The sequence below is a fragment of the Schistocerca gregaria genome, chromosome 3, assembly GCF_023897955.1.
Source record: "Schistocerca gregaria isolate iqSchGreg1 chromosome 3, iqSchGreg1.2, whole genome shotgun sequence".
Lineage (NCBI taxonomy): Eukaryota > Metazoa > Arthropoda > Insecta > Orthoptera > Acrididae > Schistocerca > Schistocerca gregaria.
In genome coordinates, this window is record NC_064922.1 from 880,191,594 (window position 1) to 880,214,097 (window position 22,504).

At 44.0% G+C, this 22,504-nt stretch overlaps 1 protein-coding gene across 5 annotated transcripts in view; it reads left to right on the forward strand.

Moving 5' to 3' along the window:
* Positions 1-22,504, forward strand: part of LOC126354996 (protein shank) — a 289,319-nt gene that overhangs the window by 162,462 nt on the left and 104,353 nt on the right. For 3 of the 5 annotated variants that reach the window (XM_050005110.1, XM_050005111.1, XM_050005113.1), the window contains exons 3-4: positions 9,632-9,962; positions 20,746-20,763. In XM_050005110.1, coding sequence (XP_049861067.1) covers positions 9,645-9,962; positions 20,746-20,763 — 336 coding nt within the window. In that variant the 5' untranslated portion in view covers positions 9,632-9,644. The remainder of the gene's footprint in view (positions 1-9,631; positions 9,963-20,745; positions 20,764-22,504) is intronic. The other 2 variants (XM_050005112.1, XM_050005114.1) reach the window with 1 other exon arrangement.

A 22,504-nucleotide genomic window follows, 5' to 3' on the forward strand; every position in this document is an offset into this window, starting at 1 on the left:
CGAAACCACTCATAAAAGCGGTAGTATAAACTAAAATTTAGGTTAACATAAACTTTGGACATACTCTTTTTCACTGTCTCTTTTTTCAATATGGTGATTATTAAAAAAAAACACGTGTGTTACAATCTGCTGCGATCACGCAGCAGATTGTACGCTGTAAGTGACTGCTACGATGCACTGCGATACATTCATGGCAGTATCTTAAGTGTACCACAAGATGTCTGTCTTGCAGTAGCATCAATGGTTTCATGCTAAGCGCACTGGTACGCAAAACAAAATTCGTGAAATGGTGGTACCAGGCAGAAAACACTGGTAATGGAATGGTGGTAGAACCATTGGTACTCAAAGGGTTAAATTCGTGTCCTACGCCAGAGCTCCGTACGGTATCGCTAATGAACAGCCGGTAACCGGCACGTTAGTAATGTCGAAGATATGCCTGTATTGTCCACCCACTCAGTATCTGTACCTGACACAGTCTGCATGTCTAAGTGGTTCCTTAGAAAAGAACCTGGCCAATTTCCTTCACTACCCCTGTCCGTTCAGAGGTTGTGTTCCGGTCCTAATGACCTCGTCATCGACGGGTCGTTTATCTGTAATGTGCCTTTTTTCACAACCAGTGTCACTGATGATCATAGCCATGACTTAGATTTCGCAGATGTTTTTAATTGTGTCGTTTTTAATTTCCCTGTAGGCCACCGCGCGACGTTCGTTCCAGAGCAGTCAGCGTCGCAAGGGAATCTCGTTCCAGTGGCAGCTTAGACCATTTGTTCTCTTCGCTGCTTGCTTCTCAAAGAATTTCTCCGACAGCAGGAAGCACAACAATGTGTCCTACAGAATAGAAGAAAGAAACTTCGTCTTCTCATTTTCCGCTTTATCTGCAGCAGAAAGCCAGCGCTGTATTGTGTTTAAATTGTAGATAATTCCTTAGATCTATAATAGCAAACAGGGAAAAACTTCAGCTGTTCGGTGTTTCTGGCTTTAATGTACAGTAGTTATTAGCGGAGTTCCTACATCTACATTTGTAATACACAAACCCCGTGTGGTGCGTGGCAGAAATTATATACGGTTTAGCTTTAATTTCCCCTTTTTACCGTTCCATTCTGGGATGGTAAACGGGGAGAAAGACCGAGAAGATCGCTGCCTTTGGTCTTGTTTTGGAACGTAGTTTCTTGGAATTTTGTAAGGCTCCCCGCGATATGCAACAGCGTCTTTCTTGTACCGTCTCCCACTGAAGTTTGTCGAAGAATTTGGAAACGCTCATACTCTGGCTAAACGAACACATGACGAGGTGTCTGATCTTCTTTGAATCTTCTTTATCTCTTACGTTAACTCAACTTCGTAAAGATCCTAAACAAACGAACAACATTCAGTATTTGATACCATTTTGGCTATACAGTATGTTGAACACTGCAATGGACAGTCCATTTTTTGATTGATGAAAAATGTATAACATAGGCACTTGTAAGTGACTGATACTGCAACTAAAAACAGTTATCTATTTGACTCGATATAACGTGACTTGAAGAACGGTCACTTGGCAGAAATTGCTTCTGTGTGAGCAAATGTAGAGTGCATCTCTGAAAAAAGTGAAGGACCCAGAAGGGGAGAAAGAAACGAAATGAAATCTCACTGGGTGAGAGGGTGTGTCAAGTTATTTCAGTGATTTCAAAATCATGTCAAATTTACTAAGAACTCGGCAGTGAGCCCGCTTAACAGTATGACATTGCACTCCCTCCGGCATGCACTGATTCGTTTGGGAAGGGTGTCATGAAGGCGTTGTACCCTCTCCTGAGGCAACCTGGTCCATAACTGGTACTTGACATCCTGCCCCCCCCCTCCCCTCCCCACAAACACACACGTTCTATCGCAGGCCCATCTGGCGGTGTTGGTGACCACTCAGGCAGTTCATAGAGACACGTGCCATGCGTGGACGAGTATTGTCCTGTTGAAAAATGGCACCACTGTAGTATTTCATCAAAGGTAACACATGAAGACACAGTACGTCCGGAGATACTGTTGCGCCATCAGAGTTCCATCGATCACTCCCAGCCCCGACCGAAGTCCCCACACCGTGATGCCAACGTGGCTGTGCATCTCCAAAACGTTGGAAGAATGAGATCTCTCCCCAAGTTGCCGCCACACTCTTCGACGATGGTCATCTGGAGCAGTGTGAACCGCGAATTGCTGGACACAGTGTGACTCCGTTCATCAGCAGCCCATGCTTTCTGTCACGGCATCACTCCAGACGCAACCATTCATTTTCTTGGTGTTAACAGCAACCCACACGTGGGACAGTAATTCTCTGGTCCGGCTGCTGCGAGTCTCCTGGATGACAGAGAATGTTGGAGGGGGCCCATTGCTTGTTCTTCCTCCCTTGTGGTGGCCAGGCGTTGTCGATGGGAACGGTGAAAACTAGTACGCTTGGCCTCAGATTCCCATGTTGTCCAACATCAGGCCACTGTCACACCTGAATGTCCAACAAATCTGGATGCTGCGCGATTCGACCAGCCTGCCAAATGGAGACCCACAAAGAGGCTCATTTCTACATCTAAATATACATATATACTCCGCTAGCCACGAAGCGGTGTGTGGCGGAGGGCGCAGTTGGCGTCCAAATCATTCCCCCCCCCCCCCCTCCCCTCTCTGTTCTAGTCGCGGATCGCGCGAGGGAAGAACGACTGTCTGAACGCCTCAGTACGAGTTCTTATTTCCCTTATCTTTGAATGGTGATCATTGCGCGATTTGAAAGTTGGTGGTAATAATATATGCTCTACATCCTCGGTGAAGATCGGGTTTCGGAATTTAGTGAGCAGCCCCTTCTGTTTAGCGCGCCGTCTATCTGCTGCAAGTGTGTCCCACTTCAAACTTTCTGTGAGATTTGTAACGCTCTCGCGATGGCTAAATGTACCAGTCACGAATCTTGCCGCTCTTCTTTGGACCTTCTCAATCTCTTGAATCAGACCAAACTGGTAAGGGTCCCATACAGACAAACAATATTCCAAGACTGGAAGAAGTAACGTATTGTAAGCTATTTCCTTTGTTGAAGGACTGCATCTCTTGGATTCTGCCAATAAACCACAATCTAGAGTTGGCCTTACCCTTTACTTGTGTAATCTGATCATTTCATTTGAGATCAAACTCTGAGATTTCAAACTCTGTCAGATGGCGATAGCTCTGTTTAACACGAGTTTGTGGCATCTCCGAGTCCTTTACAGTGATCACCTAACATCTGTCACTCTTCAGGCCCCGTGTATTCCATACTGGACCAGGCAACAACACTAAACAAAAATAACACAAATGCACTCCGATTGCCGCTCTAGTTGTCACAGAGAATCTCAACACTAGGCATTGATAAACGGCGTTCACTAAGCAGTACAACACATTTTTTCTTCGACAATTTCGTTATAACCAATGCGGAACCTGTTGTAGGACAACGTGGAGTTGTTCTGCTTTAGCCCCTATAGTTTCATGAAGTTCCCATAGGTGGCGGCTCGATACTAGCAGCAGCTGTCATTCAAGTGTCTTTTGGCGGAAAATCAGAGCATCACAGGTGTTCATAGGCACTTGCAGAATGTCTACGAAGACCTGGCAGTGAACAAAAACACGTCGAGTCGTTGGGAGAGGCGTCTGTCATTATTACAAGGTCGATCTCTCGCGTAACGGCTGGCGGCACACAGCTGAATGCTTCATGTTGGAACTCATTCGAGGTGATCGACGGATCGCAATCAAACACGTGGCTCCTAGGGGGCTGATCGTGGCTTTTTTTGTCAAACATCATCACAGGCGATGAAACATGGGTTCATCATTTCGAGCCGAAAACAAAACCCCAATCCATGGAGTGGCTGTGCACCACATCTCCTCCGAAGAAAAAGTTTAAAGCCACAGCCTCAGCCGGGTCTCTTCTGGGTCTCTGGAGATGTTATTTTGTTTGATGTGTACATCTACATCTACATCTACATGGTATAACATTTCAGCTCCTCAACACCAAATTAAAACGTTGCATTAGGAGGTGTCTGCTTCGTGCAAAAGGTCTTGAGTTCATATTGACGACAACAAGTAATTCTTCATTACAGACGTTTATTTACAAAACAGAACTGACAGACTTCACAGACTCAACAACTGACTCTCAGAGCTAACCGCCCTGCATATCCGAACTGGCAACTGACAACTCCTAGGTGTATTAATATCTTTCCAAACAATGAGAGTCTTTGACAATGTTTTGTTTACAATACGATAGCAATTCACGACCTAAAACTAAATCAGACATTACAGAATTTTAGTACAGATTAAAGTAAGTAAAATGATCAGTACATATAAATTCTTACAAGGATAATTTCCAAATAGATTTTATAACATTTTTCTACCAGCTTCTGGATAACCTTCACCAGATTTGTACCGATGTTTCCAGAAATATGTTGACATTTGATTCTGGATATTTCTTGAGTGATTTAGAACAACTATTTATATGTAAAATGATTTAAATGTTTCAAAACGTAAATAAATCTTTTTAGCAATATTTCTTGATACAAATCGTCTTTCGAAATTAGGTTATGAAACAGTTTTCACAAGTTTTCGTATTTTTGCGATCATAATATAGAATTTCTCCATAGAAAGTTCCAGAAGTGTGCATTAAACGTTCATTTACAGACTTTCTCTTTAGCTGGTGAGTTTTTAAAAGTATCTTGTCCATATTATACGAAATAATTTAGCTCAAAACTGATAATTTATACAATTAATCAGAGCTACAGCAAACAGTGAGTCTTTCTTTTACAAAATGAAATATAATTACAAAATTGAATGAAAATAGGTTACTAACACTAATATATATTTACATTAATTCTATTTTTGTTCTTTCTGTGCAAAATGTCCTAATATTGAAACAGTACAATATTTAAACATCACCAAAGTTTCCCTTTACATTTTGCATATCTGTATCGACATCTCCTAAAAGTCTACAGTATCGAATACTTCAATATGTCCCAATATGTCCTGTAATGTTACAATGGATACTCTGCAAATCACATTTAAGTGCCTGACAGAGGGTTCATCGAACCACCTTCAGAATTCTCTGTTATTCCAATCTCGAATAGCGCGCGGCAAAAGTGAACACCTATACCTTTCCGTACGAGCTCTAATTTCCATTATTTTATCTTGGCGATCGTTCCTCCATTTTGTAAGTCGGTGTCAACAAAATATTTTCGCGTTCGGAGGAGAAAGTTGGTGATTGGAATTTCGTGACAAGATTCCGTCGCAACGAAAAACGCCTTTCTTTTAATGATGTCCAGCCCAAATCCTGTATCATTTCTGTGACACTCTCTCCCATATATCGCGCTAATACAAAACGTGTTGCCTTTCTTTGAACTTTTCCAATGTACTCAGTCAGTCCTATCTGGTAAGGATCTCACGCCGCGCAACAGTATTCTAAAAGAGGACAGACAAGCGTAGTGTAGGCAGTCTCCTTAGTAGGTGTTACATTTTCTAAGTGTATTGCCAATAAAACGCAGTCTTTGGTTAGCCTTCCGTACAAGATTTTCTATGTGTTACTTCCAATTTAAATTGTTCGTAATTGTAATCCCTAGGCATGCAGTTGAATTTACGGCTTTTAGATTTGACTGATTTATCGTGTAACCGAAGTTTAACGCGTTCCTTTTAGCGCTCATGTGGATGACCTCGCAAAGGTCAACTGCCACTTTTAGCACCATTCCGATATTTCTTCTAAAGCGTTTTGCAGTTTGTATTGATCTTCTGATTAGTCGATAAACGACAGCGTCATCTGCAAACAACCGAAGACGGCTGCTCAGATTGTCTCCAAATCGTTTATATATATAAGGAACAGCGAAGGGCATATAACACTACCTTGGGGAACGCCAGAAATCACTTCTGTTTTACTGTTCACCCCTCATGGTGAAGAAAAAATTGAAGAAAGAGTCTCAGGGTATTGGTCGCCACAAAAAAAAAGCAAACTAACTTCGTGACGAAGCGAGGCCTCGCGCAAATCTGCGTACCCTCGAGGGGCTCAGAAAACTTTATTGGCTACTCTTCCTCATCCACCAAACAGCCCGGATCTCGTTCGCACTTTCAATGAAGGATGCCTTGTGAGGGAAGCACTACGTGGATGATCCAGCAAGAATTTGGCTCCGACATCGACCAGTAGAGTGATACAATGCTGGCGTAGATGTCTCCCAGAAAGGTGGCGTAAGGCCGTCGCATTGAACGGAGAGGATTTTGTAGCCAAAAGGGTGGTGAATAAAATGATCTGTCGGAATCCGGAATGTGACCAACCTTCTTTCAGAAAAAAATGTTCCTTTAATTATCTACATCTACATCTGCATGATTACTCTGCAATTCACATTTAAGTGCTTGGCAGAGGGTTCATCGAACCACAATCATACTATCTCTCTACCATTCCACTCCCGAACAGCGCGCGGGAAAAGCGAACATCTAAACCTTTCTGTTCGAGCTTTGATTTCTCATATTTTATTTTGATGATCATTCCTACCTATGTAGGTTGCGCTCAACAAAATATTTTCGCATTCGGAAGAGAAAGTTGGTGACTGAAATTTCGTAAATAGATCTCGCCGCGACGAAAAACGTCTTTGCTTTAATGACTTCCATCCCAACTCGCGTATCATATCTGCCACACTCTGTCCCCTATTACGAGATAATACAAAATGAGCTGCCCCTTTATGCACTCTTTCGATGTCCTCCCTCAATCCCACCTTGTAAGGATCCCACACCGCGCAGCAATATTCTAACAGAGGGCGAACGAGTGTAGTGTAAGCTGTCTCTGTAGTGGACTCGTTGCATCTTCTAAGTGTCCTGCCAATGAAACGCAACCTTTGGCTCGCCTTCCCCATAATATTATCTATGTGGTCTGTCCAACTGAAGTTGTTCGTAAATTTAACACCCAGGCACTTAGTTGAATTGACAGTTGAATTGACAGCCTTGAGAATGTACTATTTCTCGAGTAATCGAATTCCAACGGATTTCTTTTGGAACTCATGTGGATCACCTCACACTTTTCGTTTTTTAGCGTCGACTGCCACCTGCCACACCATGTTGTTGTGGTCTTCAGTCCTTAGACTGGGTTGATGCAGCTCTCCATGATACTCTATCCTGTGCAAGCCTCTTCATCCCCCAGTACCTACTGCAACCTACATCCTTCTGAATCTGCTTGGTGTATTCATCTCTTGGTCTCCCTCTACGACTTTTACCCTCTACGCTGCCCTCCAGTACTAAATTGGTGATCCCTCGATGACTCAGAACGTTTCCTACTAACCGATCCCTTCTTCTAGTCAACTTGTGCCACAAACTTCTCCCCAATCCTATTCAATACCTCCTCATTCGTTATATGATCTATCTACCCATCTAATCTTCAGCATTCTTCTGTAGCACCACATTTCGAAACCTTCTATCCTCTTCTTGTCTAAACTATTTATCGTCCATATTTCACTTCCATACATAGCTACACTCCATACAAATGCTTTCAGAAACGACTTCCTGACACTTAAATCTATACTCGATGTTAACAAATATCTCTTCTTCAGAAACGCTTTCCTTGCCATTGCAAGTCTACATTTTATATCCTCTCTACTTTGACCATCATCAGTTATTTTGCTCCCCAAATAGCAAAACTCCTTTACTACTTTAAGTGTCTCATTTCCTAATCTAATACCCTCAGAATCACCCGACTTAATTCGACTACATTCCATTATCCTCGTTTTGCTTTTGTTGATGTTCATCTTATATCCTCCTTTCAAGACACCATCCATTCCGTTCAACTGCTCTTGCAAGTCCTTTGCTGTCTCTGACAGAATTACAATGTCATCGGCGAACCTCAAAGTTCTTTTTTCTTTTCCATGGATTTTAATACCTACTCCGAATTTTTGTTTCCTTCACTGCTTCCTCAATATACAGATTGAATAACATCGGGGAGAGGCTACAACCCTGCCTTACTCCCTTCCCAACCACTGCTTCCTTTCATGCCCCTCAACTCTTATAACTGCCATTTGGTTTCTATACAAATTGTAAATAGCCTTTCGCTCCCTGTATTTTACCCGTGCCACCTTTAGAATTTGAAAGAGAGTATTCCAGTCAACATTGTCAAAAGCTTCCTCTAAGTCTACAAATGCTAGAAACGTGGGTTTGACTTTCCTTAATCTAGCTTGTACGATAAGTCGTAGGGCCAGTATTGCCTCACGTGTTCCAATATTTCTACGGAATCCAAACTGATCTTCCCCTAGGTCGGCTCCTACTAGTTTTTCCATTCGTCTGTAAAGAATTCGTGTTGGTATTTTGCAGCTGTGACTCATTAAACTGACAGTTCGGTAATTTTCACATCTGTCAACACCTGCTTTGTTTGGGATTGGAATTATTATATTCTTCTTGAAGTCTGAGGGTATTTCGGCTGTCTCATACATCTTGCTCACCAGATGGTAGAGTTTTGTCAGGACTGGCTCTCCCAAGGTCGTCAGTAGTTCCAATGGAATGTTGTCTACTCCGGGGCCTTGTTTCGACTCAGGTCTTTCAGTGCTCTGTCAAACTCTTCACGCCGTATCATATCTCCCATTTCATCTTCATCTACATCCTCTTCCATTTCCATAATATTGTCCTCAAGTACATCGCCCTTGTATAGACCCTCTATAAACTCCTTCCACGTTTCTGCTTTCCCTTCCTTGCTTAGAACTGGGTTTCCATCTGAGCTCTTAATATTCATACAAGTGGTTCTCTATTCTCCAAAGGTCTCTTTAATTTTCCTGTAGTGAGATAAGCCTCTACATTCTTACATTTGCCGTATAGCCATCCCTGCTTAGCCATTTTGCACTTCCTGTCGATCTCATTTTTGAGACGTTTTTATTCCTTTTTGCCTGCTTCATTTGCTGCACTTTTATATTTTCTCCTTTCATCAATTAAATTCAATATTTCTTCTGTTACCCAAGGATTTCTACCAGCCCTCGTCTTTTGACCTACTCGATCCTCTGCTGCGTTCACTACTTCATCCCTCAAAGCTACCCATTCTTCTTCTACTGTATTTCTTTCCCCCATTCCTGCCATTTGTTCCCTTGCACTCTGCCTGAAACTCTGTACAACCTCTGGCTCTTTCAGTTTATCCAGGTCCCATCTCCTTAAATTCCCACCTTTTTGCAGACACCATACAGCAATGTTTTCTAAATCGCTTTGCAACTGACAGCCGGCCCTGGTGGTCTCGCGGTTCTAGGCGCGCAGTCCGGAACCGTGCGACTGCTGCGGTCGCAGGTTCGAATCCTGCCTCGGGCATGGATGTGTGTGATGTCCTTAGGTTAGTTAGTTTTAAGTAGTTCTAAGTTCTAGGGGACTAATGACCACAGCAGTTGAGTCCCATTTTGCAACTGATACTGGTCTTCGGATGACCTAACTAGTCGGTAAATTACAGCATCATCTGCAAACAGCCTAAGAGAACTGCTGAACGCACGTCGTACATACCCGCCGCGCCGATGTATGAATGACATCTGACGTGTCTTCTGGGCGCTTCACTATTTTCGCCAGTCACAGCTGCTTCTGGAACCCGTGACACCGTTTACAGGGCGGCCTTTGGAGAATTCACGATGCAGCCGTTCAGAAAAGTTGATGTGAGTGCGTCGTTTGTCCGCAGATGTGAGGCTGTGATGGAGGACGGCGGCTCGACTTGCGGCGGCGGCGGCGGCGGCGGCGCTGGGGGCGGCGCGTGTTCGCCGGTGCCGCTGGCGGGGGCGGTACCCGTGGCCGTGGCGCTGCCCGCCCCCACGGCGTCGCCCCCGCCCCCGCCCGTAGCCTCTGCCCCTGGGGGCGGGCCCGCGGCGGGCCAGCAGCAGCAGGCGGCGGACGAGGGCTACCTGCTGGTGCGCGTCCACGTGCCCGAGCTGAACGTGCAGAAGTGCCTGCAGTTCCCCAGGGACCAGCTCGTTTGGGACGTCAAGCAGCAGTGCCTCGCCGCCCTGCCCAAGGTACGCAGGACCTCGCAGGCGTGCTTCTTATCGGTTAATTCGTTTCAGTTTCTTGTCGGTCCGTCAGATCGAGCTGCGCTCTTTCCAGTCACCTTGGAGTGGGTACTGACATCGTGTACTGTAATAACAGTCTCCCAGCCACAAATGGAAAAAAAATCAGTCACTAACTAGGACGAAAGGAGACCTTTAGTCTCCTGGCGTTCAGGTACGTGTAGATAAATGAAGTTAATTGTCGTAGTCATGGAGAGGACTGAAAATAAAAAACGCGTAAGAGGGGGGGAGCAGTGATGAAGAGTATGGTAAAGAGTAGGCCACCCCATGTGAAGCGCGAGGCGTTTTTTTTATAAGTAAGTACCGTTTTGAAATTAAAAAAAGACGCGCTAAGATATCTCAATAATTTTCTTTTTACACGAAAGCCTCTACCCTAATCTACTTTTCTACATAATTCCCGTCAATATTGAGGCACTTTACATAACGTTGTACCAGTTTTTGAATACTCTCGTCGTAGAAGTCTACCGCCCGACTTGTTAACCTCTGCATCACCACTGTTTTGACTTCGTCATCGTCTTGAAGACGCTGACAGCCCAGGTGTTTCTTCAAGCGCAGGAACAGACGGTAGTCACTGGGTGCAAGATCGAGGCTGTACGGAGGATAGAGTTTCCAATCGAAAAGATGTGATGAGATCTTTGGTCTGATTCGCCACATGCGGACGGACATTTTCTTGCAGCAAAACCATGCCCTTGCTGAACTTCCATTTAGTGTCGCTTTGATTCTGGTGTGACGTAGGCCACCCGTGTTTCATCGCCCGTAACAATTTGGCTTAAGAAATCATCACCGTCGTTGTGGTACCGCTCAAGGAAAGTCAATGCACTGTCTAAACGTTTGGTTTTGTACACATCCGTCAACATTTTCGGTACGCAACGCGCGCACAATTTTTGGTAAATCAAGTGCTCGATCACAACGCCATACAAAACACTACGGGAAACATTAGGAAAGTCATCCCGCAAGCAGGGAATCGTAAAGCGTCTGTTTTCTCTCGTCTTATTGTCCACTTCCTGCACAAAACTATCATTAACGACCGAAAGAAGCCCACTCCATTGTTCATCATGCACATTTGTGCGGCCATCTTTAAATGCTCTCACCCACTTTCTTACCATCCCATCACTCATAATGTTTTCTCCGTAAACTGCACAGATCTCACGATGAATATCGATCGCTCTTAGGCCTTTAGCACTAAGAAATCTTATAACAGCCCGTACTTCACAGTCGGCGGGACTCACGATTATCGGAGGCATCTTAAACACTCAGTACACAACGTAAACAAGGAAGAATCAGACTGTAATGGTGTCAGTGCGTAGATTAAGGTATAGGCTTTCATGTAAAAATAAAATTATTGAGATATCTTAGCACGTCCTTTTTTAATTTCGAAACGGTACTCACGTAAAAAAGAAAAAAAAACGCGCCTCGTATTTCGTGGATTTTCGGGTGAGCAACTGTTGAAGTTTCGCTGGGAGAGGATTTGGAGGGATAGGGTCGAAGGAAACAAGGAATGGGGATTAATTCTAACCACCCCCCTCCCCCCTTCAACGACGAGTTCAGTACGAACGGAGTACAAGCTCGGATTGTGGCAGGGTAAGTGATATCCTTTCTAAAGGAACCATCATGGGCTTTGTCTCAAATGATTTACGGAAAATCTAAATCTGAATAGCCAGACACAAATCTAAACCACAGTCCTCCGGAAAGGAGCCCAGGCGGTTAGCCACTGCATGACCTCGCTTGGTCGGAGGGGTGTAAGTTGTAGGATCGGGATGATGAAAGCGTATTGAGTTTAGAAATGACAAGGCTAATTATAAGTTAACAGGTATTCCACAAAGATTCAGGATTGCACCCGGATGACTTCGACTTCTTACCACGATATTTCGGCTACAAACCTTTCAGCCATTTTCGGGTGAGTGTTTAGTACTGGAGACTGCTAGTTCGCATCGCTGACTTTATGCCAAAAATTAGGGCTCAGACGCATGCGCAACGGCAACCACTGCATGAGCGACTTGGGTCGAATTTCGCGCCCTATTCGAATATTGCTACATGGCGCACAGGTGCTTGCTTTACGGTGACGCTACATACGGGCTCTCTGTCGGAATGCGGGCTTGCGAACTTCAAATACAGATTCCAAATGAATAAAATTAACTGCCGCTAGGTCTCTCACTAGACATCCATCGATATCAAAGAAAGCATCCAGTCTCACGTCCGCCCCCGGTACCTGAGTGGTCAGCGCGAGAGACTATCAATCCTAAGGGCCCGGGTTCGATTCCCGGCTGGGTCGAAGATTTTCTTCGCTCAGGGACTGGGTGTTGTGTTGACCTAATCATCATCATTTCATCCCCCTCGACGCGCAAGTAGCCTCAGTGGCGTCAAATCGAAAGACTTGCGCCAGGCGAGCGGTCTACCCGACGGGAGGCCCTCGTCACACGCCATTATTATTATTATTATTATCGGGTCCCATGCCTTATCCAGTTGAAAGCCGCCATCACGATTAATAAGATTTTCCACCAAACGTATTCCCACCGATTCCTTGACAACTGAGTCCCAAAATGATCTTGTCGAGGCCAAGATTTCCGTGAGAGAATCTATGGAATGTCTTGTGAGGCACAACGCTCGGCTATGGCTGACTTGCTGGACTGCGAAAGGCGTGTGTGACGATCATGTTCAACGCACCTTTCACGCACTCTGATGCACTGCGTACGTTGCCTTTGTCACATTGGCAAGGTGTTCTGAAGATTCCAGACCTCCGCAATCCCTGAAACGTTGCTTACCGAATTGAGAAGAACTAACGTATTTGTACGTGAGCAGAAGATTACTTTGATATGATGTTTCCTTAAGATTTTGCCTAATTTCGACGAAATATTGTCGGCACATGGGAGGAACGCCCTGGATTTGAACCGCTCCTTCTCCTGATCTTGTCGGTAGTCCTTAAAGCTATGCAGATCTGATGTAGAGAATATCCACCATCTTTGAACACGGATTGTAAGTGTTCATTCTTTTTTGCAAGGCTGTCTCCATCAGACACAACATGTGCCCGGTACACCATTGTTCAAAAGAGGCTCATAGTTTGTGATGGGTGGTGGCAGCTCGTCGCTTGCAAATTCCAGCTGTATGCGTGGATTTACGGTAGACGGAATGCCCCAGTGGTGAATCCACTTTCCGACCGACCAAGACATCTAGAAACTGCAGAGAACTGCCTTTCTCCACTTCCATCGTTAATTTTATATTTCCGCGTGTCGAATCCAGATGCTGCAGACAGCGTGATAGTTCTTCTTCGCTGTGGGACCAAACTACAGAAGCATCATCTACATATCGGCAGAAAAATTTTGGTTTGGGTTCTGCCGAATCAAGTGCCTTCTGCTCAAAGTCTTCCGTAAAAAATGTTTGGTTCCAGAGAGGCCGGGGTGGCCGAGCGGTTCTAGGCGCTACAGTCTGGAACCGAGCGACTGCTACTGTCACAGGTTCGAATCCTGCCTCGGGCATGGATGTGTGTGATGTCCTTAGGTTAATTAGGTTTAAGTAGTTCTAAGCTCTAGGGGACTGATGACCTCAGAAGTTAAAAAAAAAGTCCCATACTGCTCAGAGCCATTTGAATCATTTTTTGCTACCAGTGAGGAAAGAGACCTATCCATGGCAACATCGTCAAAAACATTCACTGTTGAATAAAAAGTAGGTTGAGGGAAGTGGTTTCAACTGGATAGGGTTTAGGACCCGGTGATTTCTTTGATATCCGCAGAAGGGAATCACTTCATGGCTATTGACAGGTCTAGCGACAACTACTTTTATTAATATGAAATCTGAATTTTAACTCCTCAAGCCGGCATTCCGACAGAGAGCGAGCTTGTAGTATCTCATTACGCTTGCGCCTGCGCGCCATAAGTGGAGCAGTATTCGAAGAGGGCGCGAAACTAGACAGAGGTCACTCACATATCGGCTGCCGTTGCACATGCGTCTCCGCGCCAGTTTTTTGATATAAAGTCAGCAATCTCCAGTGCTAAGCACTTAACCCGAAGATGGCTGAATGGTTCTCAGCCCAAATATTGTGGCAAGAAGATGACGTCATCCAGCAGCAATCCCGAAACTTCGTGCAATGCGGTTCAAGCCGGAAAAATTTCAAGACTCACAAAGTTAAGAGGTTTCTAGTAACAGGGTTTACAGCATAAGATGTGCGTGGGTGTTTAGTACCCTTGAGAAGTGAGAGAAATTGAATAAACCAGTAAGGAATTCGTTTGGAAGAACATTTCCAAAAACCAGATGTAGAAGAATTTTAGGGGGAAGCGAAACCAATTTGACCAGGATTTTGAGGATATTGCGGAATAGGTGTTTACAGGTGTGGTGGATGGCGAAGGGATGCAATCCATATTTTGAGACGATTAATGGCCTCAGTCAACTCTGTGATCGTCAGCGTAAACGCTGGCAGCAGATTACAAAGGAACTGTTTGTTGTAGACGTTTCCGCCCGTCTTGCATACACGAGTGTATGGTTTGTAAACCTTTTAAATGTATAGCTAAATAAATAAATAGATAAGAACCACATTTAAATTTCCTTATCACATACCGTAGCTGACAAGCGAACCTGATGTCAGGAGCTTTCCTTCAGCGGAGCCAAGTAATACTTTATTTGAACATTATGGAACATTTCAGGTGCTGCTAAAAATTAAGGAATGTATTTCCTTCTACGTCACTTCCATTGAAAAATTACCTATAAGTTACCTTAAAAGGATTAAGTGTAACAGTAAAAAGCAACGCAAGCTAGTAAATTGCCAAAAACAGCTTGTGCAACAAGACCAGTGAATATCACAAATATATTTCAATAACTTTGGCAAACAGATGTAACATTAAGTCACAACTCACCAGCTTCACCTGTATTGTTGATATGCTTTTTTTGCACAATGCTTATCGCAAACCATGCTGAACTGAACACAACTCGCACTTCCACAACACACACACTACGACATTACACTCGACAAAGTCAAAAGTTTGTTGTTGAGTACACGAACTCTCTGTCCAATAGGTGTTATTGGTATATTATGCCCAACATCGAACACATACTAGAAGGTCATGTTGCAGTCACTATAAGCAGCACTTAAATGCTTATTTATTCACGCGAACATACACTGAGGTGACAAAAAGTCATGGGATATCTCCAAATATCGTGTCGTACCCCTTTTTTTCCAGCGTAGAGCAGCAACTCGACGTGGCATGGACTCAGCAAGTATTTGGAAGTCCCCTGCACAAATACTGAGACATGCTGTCTCTGTAGCCATCCATATTCACGAAAATGTTGCTGGTGCAAAATTTTGTGAACGACCTGTCTTCTCAATGATGTCTCATAAATGGTCGACGGGATTCATGTCAGGCGATCTGGGTGGCCGAATTGCCCAGAATATTCTTCAAGCCACTCGCAAACATTTGTGACCCGCTGACGTGACGGAGCTGTTCGGGAACATGAAGTTTATGAATGGCTGAAAATGGCCTCCAAGTAGCCGAACATACCATTTCCATCCAATGACCGGTTCAGTTGGGCCTGAGGACCCAGTTCGTTCCACCTAAGCACAGCCCACACCATTATGGAGCCACCAGCAGCTTACACAGTGCCTTCTTGACAACTTGGGTCGATGGTTTCGTGGTGTCTGCACCACACTCGCACCCTACCATCATCTGACCAGGCCACGGTTTTCCATCCTCCAGGGTCCAACCGATCGGTCACGAAACCACTCGCGCCGCTCGTCTTCTACCTAGCCATTTAACGCCAGATTTTGCCGCACTGCCCTAACAGATGCGTTCGCCGTACGCCCCACATTGACTTCTGCGGTTATTTCGCGCAGTGTTGCTAGTCTTTTCTGTTAGCTCTGAGAATTTACTGCAAACGCTGCTGCCCTCGGCCGTTAAATGAAGCCGTCGGCCACTGTGTTGTCCATAGTGACAAGTATACATCTGAAATATGGTATTCTCAGCACAGTCTCGACTCTGTGGATCTCGGAGTATCGAATACCTTAACGATTTTCCATATGGAATGCTCCGTGCGTCTAGCTCCTACAATCATTCTGCGTTAAAAGTCTGTCAATTCCCGTCGTGCGGTCATAATCACATCGAAAACATTTCGCGTGAATCATCTGAGTCCAAATGACAGCTCCGACAATACACTGCCCGTTTATACCTTGCGTATGCGATACTACCGCCATCTGCATACCTATCCTGTGATGTTTATCATCTCAGTGTGATTCGCACATTGGTTATTTTCACTTCATTGCTATAACGCAGCATTTGGTTACAAATGTTGTCTTAAAATAACATTTGGTGATAAATAATAGTAAAGCACAGATGTTGCTGATGGCAACATGTTCTTCGCATACAATTTGCCGACCGTTTGGAATTGCTACCAGAACGTGATTTAGTGTATTTCCATTGAACACCGACAAGATATCTTTGTCGTTTGGCACCAGAGTGCTACATATTTTGAGTGCTGCAAAATACACGATTATAATGCACGCGTGTGCATGAACTGTATGTAGCATCCCTCGCGAATAAACACTGAACGCACTTTATTGATTGTGGATAAGTAGATGGCCGTTGAGCAAACTTTCTACAAAGTGCCACTTGAGCTTCAGTCTACATTTAAAAACACACATGTTCCATGTTGTAACAGCTGCACAAGACTTGTGAACAGGAATAAACGTCACTGAATTGGATGGACCACCAATCAATGCGAGATAATGTCCAATGGAAGAGTCACTCAAGAATGGCACTGGACTGCAAGTCGTGGTGCAGACTGTAGAGCTGGGGGAACACGAACGTCGTATCCCCGCTGCAGCGCCTGGCCAGTGTGCGGCGCAAGTAACGTAACAAAAGTTGCGAGGCAGTGGTGACCAAAACTTCCAGCTCGAGTAGAAACCTCTGGATTATATACCGTGCCGGGAGACGAATTTTTTTATTACTGTGCCTATTTTCATATCAATGGAACTTATAAGGGACAGTCAAATGAAAACGATACAGGTGCAAAAAAGTACATAAACTGTACATTATTTCAAAAGTAATCTCCGTAACGGTTCATACATTTATCCAAGTGTGAGGCAAGACGGTTAGTGCCTTCAAGGAAAAACTTTAGCGGTTCCCTACGCAATGATTCTAGCCACGAATGTATGTCTTCAGGGCTGCAAATATATGGAAATCGTATAGAGAGAGATCGGCGACTGCATGGGGGATGTGTGACGGCTCCCCAGTGAAACTTCTGCAGCAAAATTCAAACAACTCTGACAGTGTGTGTGCCCAATCTCTCCCCAAGCGATTTCCATATTTTTGGAGCCCTGAAAAAAGACTTTTATGACCGTCGATTTGCTTCGGATGAAGAAGTGCACGCCTGGGTACAATCATGGTTCCGTAGGCACCCGAAACATTTTTCCATGAAGGTTTGTCCCACTGTGGGATAAACGTATTAACAGTTACGGCGATTCTTTCGAAGTAATAAACAGTTTACTTACTTTTTCCCATCAGTCTCGTTTACATTTGAATACCCCTTATAGTTCGCTAATGAACTGTAGTGGTTTGGAGCTACATAAAAGTCAGACGCGCGGTCGAATACATGATTTAAGTTTGAGCCACTCATCCTTTACACGTCGCGTCATTGTGGAAAATTCCTAAATGGGTAAATGAATAAATCACATGCCGCTCACATCGGAAGGAGTGTTAATAAATAAAGATAGCTCGCTGGCTACGTGTCTGACTACAAATCCGAAGGTGTGAGATTCAATCCCTGGTCAGTCCTGGGATTTCGGGATTTCTTTTTGTCACTTATCGCTTCTTTCGTCTCTGGAAATAATTTGCATATTTGAAAAATGCCAAGCAGCATCGCTACAGAAATTCAAAAGTCTCTCTACAACTTGCTGAAAGTTCGTTAAAAGGTCAGAGGAAGACACGGTCAACTGGCCGATGTGGCCGAGCAGTTCTAGGTGCTTAAGTCCGGAACCGCGCTGCTGCCACGTTCGCAGGTTCGAATCCTGCCTCGGGCATGGATGTGTGTGATGCCCTTAGATTAGTAAGGTTTAAGTAGTTCTAAGTTCTAGGGGACTGATGAACACAGATGTTAAGTCCCATAGTGCTTGGAGACATTTTTTAATTTTTTTTTTAAACACGGATACTGCCGTAAGACGGTGCCTAGTAAAGCATGGTATTATTCAAACCAGCCCTCAGCTTGAAGACAGCGTTTGTTGGTTCATTAATCAAATGGTTCAAATGGCTCTGAGCACTATGGGACTTAACGTCTGAGGTCATCAGTCCCCAAGAACTTAGAACTACTTAAACCTAACTAACCTAAGGACATCACACACATCCATGCTCGAGGCAGGATTCGAACCTGCGACCTTAGCGATCGCACGGTTCCAGACTGTAGCGCCTAGAACCGCTCGGCCACCTCTACCGGCAGGTTTATTAATAAAAACTCGTGATTCACTAACGGCACAAATAAATAGCTTTGCCAAGCTAATGTCATTTAATTGAAATAGTAGTTGTTATTAACCACAGTCAAGTTCGCTACAATTCTAACGATTACATCACATCGGCAGTGGTACTTCGACTTAGTGAAAGTGCCATATTTTTTTCTGAGCTTAAAAGAGCGCATGGATTCGATTGTTATGCACTATTCAATTAGAATTCAATATGTCTTTATTACGTTATCTCCAGATCTGTGTTACTTCACATACACACACACACACACACACACACACACACTGTCACATTCTGTAGTGCTTTTTTTTCCATCGGAATGGGAATTACTGCTTCAGAATACGCACCGTCCAGCACATCATTAAAGCGAGGACGCTTTCATTGGTCCTCGCACTGAAGCAGTCTTTACGGGAACCGACGGCTTAGCTGGCACGCTTCTGCGCCACTTTTGATTTGCAGCGCTGATGTGTTTTGTGTTTGTCTGTTGCTGGCGAGCGCGCTGTGTTGTGTTGCGTTTGTTTGTGTTGCGCCCGCCTCGTGCAGCCGGCGGACAGTCAGCTAGCTGATCAGTTGTAGCACTTCAGTAGCCGCAGGGTGCCCGCCGCTCAAACCACACTGGCAAGCCGACTCCCATCTGCTGGCGCTACACGCGTAAACTGAGCACCGTGTTACAGTGCGGTGACGTGTGTTGTTGTCGAACTGTAAAATTAATGAAAATGCTTTAGTTCTGTCGTTGTAAAACATCTAATACAGTTTACTGCACTTTTAATGCGTTCACTTGCAAAGGAAGACCGTACACAAGAAGAAACATGGCGATGAACTAGTCAAGAAATTCTTCGAAGTTTATAGTGCATTATTTAAAAGCTATAAACAAACATTGGCACATAAAGCGTCCATTCTACAGAACACCAGTACTAAAAAAAAAACTACATGCAGAAAAAACCTTACATGGAGTGTCTGTGAAGTGTCCTAACAGAGGTCAACTGCCTGAAATGTGATAAGAATTATAGTGCATTATTTAAAAGCTATAAACACAGGCACATAAAGCGTGCAGTCTAAGCACAACAGCACTGAAGGAAAATTACATGGAGAAAAAAAAATTACACGGAGCGCCTGTGAAGTGCCCTAACAGAGGCTAACTGCCTAAAAGGTAATAAGAACGGATTGGAGAGAGAATTTTTTGAATACTACTCTTGTGCGTAGCGGGAAAAAAACCAGCAGCAGTTAAAAATATTCCTACGGAATGCGCTGTGGAGCGAGCTATCCACTCTTCTCGATTCTAAAGTTTGAAATAAAATGTAACGATTCTGCATTATTTTATGCAAGGGGCGTGGAAGAAATATGGGCATACGCAAACTGTCAGACATTATCAAGCAAAAAAATGAAGCACGACAAATAAATGAGGCATTTTCATGTGGGAACCTGACATGTAGCACAGACCGGCGCCTCGGCGGTTATATTCGACGGCGAATTGGAGACCACATACAGAATTTATTTTGATATTGATAAGACTTTGTGGACTACGATACGTATAAGACGGAAAAGCCCACGTAGGGAAAAAGAGGAAGAAACATACAGAAGGCAAGAAGAATCGAGGTAATTAAAAGAAAATGAAAAAAGTTGGAAAACTACCAAGATCTAGTGCGCAACAAGAAAAATACGCCGTTTGATAGGCAGGAAAGATGGAGAAGAGCTTCTTCTTTTCTTTTTCGTGTCCAGAAATCAGCAACTCCTTATAGCTTTTCGGTTCAGTACTGTTACATCAGAGGCACACTTATTTGCACCCTATACATCTTCAAAGGTACAGAATAGCATGTCTTGGATCTGGGCTTAATCACAAAGGATGTCTTTCAAACCATTCTAGCTTTATCTTCACAGACGTCGCACTTGCTCATAGCCGATTGGGCGTTCGTTCTCCAGGTCTTCCACAGAAATTTAATGCTAAATGGTTCATCCTTCTGAAGGAAGTACCAATTCAGACACAAAAGCTAAAATGTGTAGTTGTTATGGGTGGGAAAAGAAGTGCAGAACCAAGACAGGCTAGACTACGCCGTTACATGATTGACGGTTAAATGAAATGTGTGACTGCGCTTTTCCTGTGCAGGCTGAAGAAGCGCATTCAAGCCGTCGGTGTGTCTTGGCGCTGTCTTGGGTCGGTTATCTTGTCAGAGAGCTGACCCCTTTGAACGGAGATGCCAGTGCGGAATGGTGGCGGACACCCTGGTGTGTGTGTTGTGTTGTTTGGTGTGGTTTGTCTAACGTGTTCATTTGTTTTGTCTGTTGCTGGGACGGCGGCGCAGGTGGCCACGTGGTTTCGGGTACGTAGCACTTCCTCAGCCTGCTCCTTCTGGCGTTCGCGTTCTGCTTGCACTGGCGCGGGGACCATCTCTGGCTGCTTCCCGACTCACGGACCACAACATCGCGGCCCCCTTTTAATCCTGGTTAACTGCGGGAAGACTAGGAGTAACATGTCAATCGTCGCTGCTAGCGAAAGACTATGATTGCTCTGCTAAGAACACGGATGTTCACAAGATATAATCGTTCAAAGCTGCTTAAACTGCACTCGAAAGCGCGTACTACAGTGTTTTACAACGCCCATAGAGTTAAAATGGTCAGGAGGTAAGCTAACCAGGAAGCACCGTACGTGGGGAAAGAGCATCAAGAACATTTCCTTTTGTCTGAACGAGTACACAGTGTCCTTCAGACATCACATACTACCGTATGTTCGGTTGCGTTAAGCTTGCACTTTTATGCCCAGTATTGCAACATATAATCTTATCGTCTTCGTTGGATGCTGCGAAAGGCGATCTGGTTGCGGTTCAAACATGGAAAACGTCTTCCACGATCGTTCGCAGCACTTAAAGAAGAGAAATGTATTCTCAACCTGTTTGGACATCCAAAACTAACTTTTAGCTTCTGGTCCATGCTCTCTATACGATAAACGATCTCCAACAGTTGATGCCACTATAGAAAAAATGTTTTTTTTTTTTTTTTTTTTTCGTCTACTGAAGAAACAATGCTGTGTAAGAACCACTGATTACAGAAAAATTTTAGACCACTGGTACACACGAAAGTGGAACTGCAAAGCAACGTTAACTCATCACCGAATATGGTTGATTTACATAATAAACCTAACGATAAAAATTTTTCTTGACAACTGCTTCAATTGTTATCTGTTTTATGCAAAATAAAAGCAGTGAGGACATAATGTAAGTACCAACTAGAGTAACTGGTGATTCGTTTACGGTAGATACAAACAGTCATTTAAACGAAACTATCTGTCAGAGTAAAACTGTGAGCCGGAAAGGCAAAGGTCCCGAGTTAGGGTCTTGTCCACCACACAGTTTTAAACTGCCAGCAACTATCATATCAGCGCACGCTCCGCTGTAGAGTGAAAATTTCATTATGGAATCATTTAACTGTTCAGAACTTAACTATATAAGGCCAAAATAAATGAATACTATTTATGTCTGGGTGACAGAAAAAGGGAACAAAATATTTTCATTTAATATGTGGTCTATTTTCCATTTATTTCCTATCAATTGAGCATATACATACGTTTCTTCAGTTACTAAATGAAAGGACTAATTTCTAAATCTACTTTGGGATGCCCATTATTTTCTTACGTGTGCGAGATTGTTACTGCCCCCGTGATTGTGCTCCACAAAGGTACGTTGTTGCAACCTAACAAAACTGCTCAGATGGTAGAACTTCTGAGACGTTAGACCGCATCAGATTCCTTTTAAACTTCTTCGCTGCCCGACGTTTCGATCTCTCCTCTAGAATTGCCTTCAGGGTTTTGTCATGAGTGACATAGATCACGAAAGTCTGCAGATTTGTGTAAGAACTACTTAGTTTCACTTATAAGGTAATAATTGAACCTTTTTTTGCAGTAACAGTTATATATTTAATCCTTTAATTTAGCGGGCCTGACTTTCACAGTCCGGTATCAGAAGACAGATGAATCTAAATCGAAAGTCAACGGAATCGGAGCCTCTACTGAAAAAGGAGCTCCAGAATAAAAAGCGATGCTATACAAACATGCTCGAAAGATTCGTA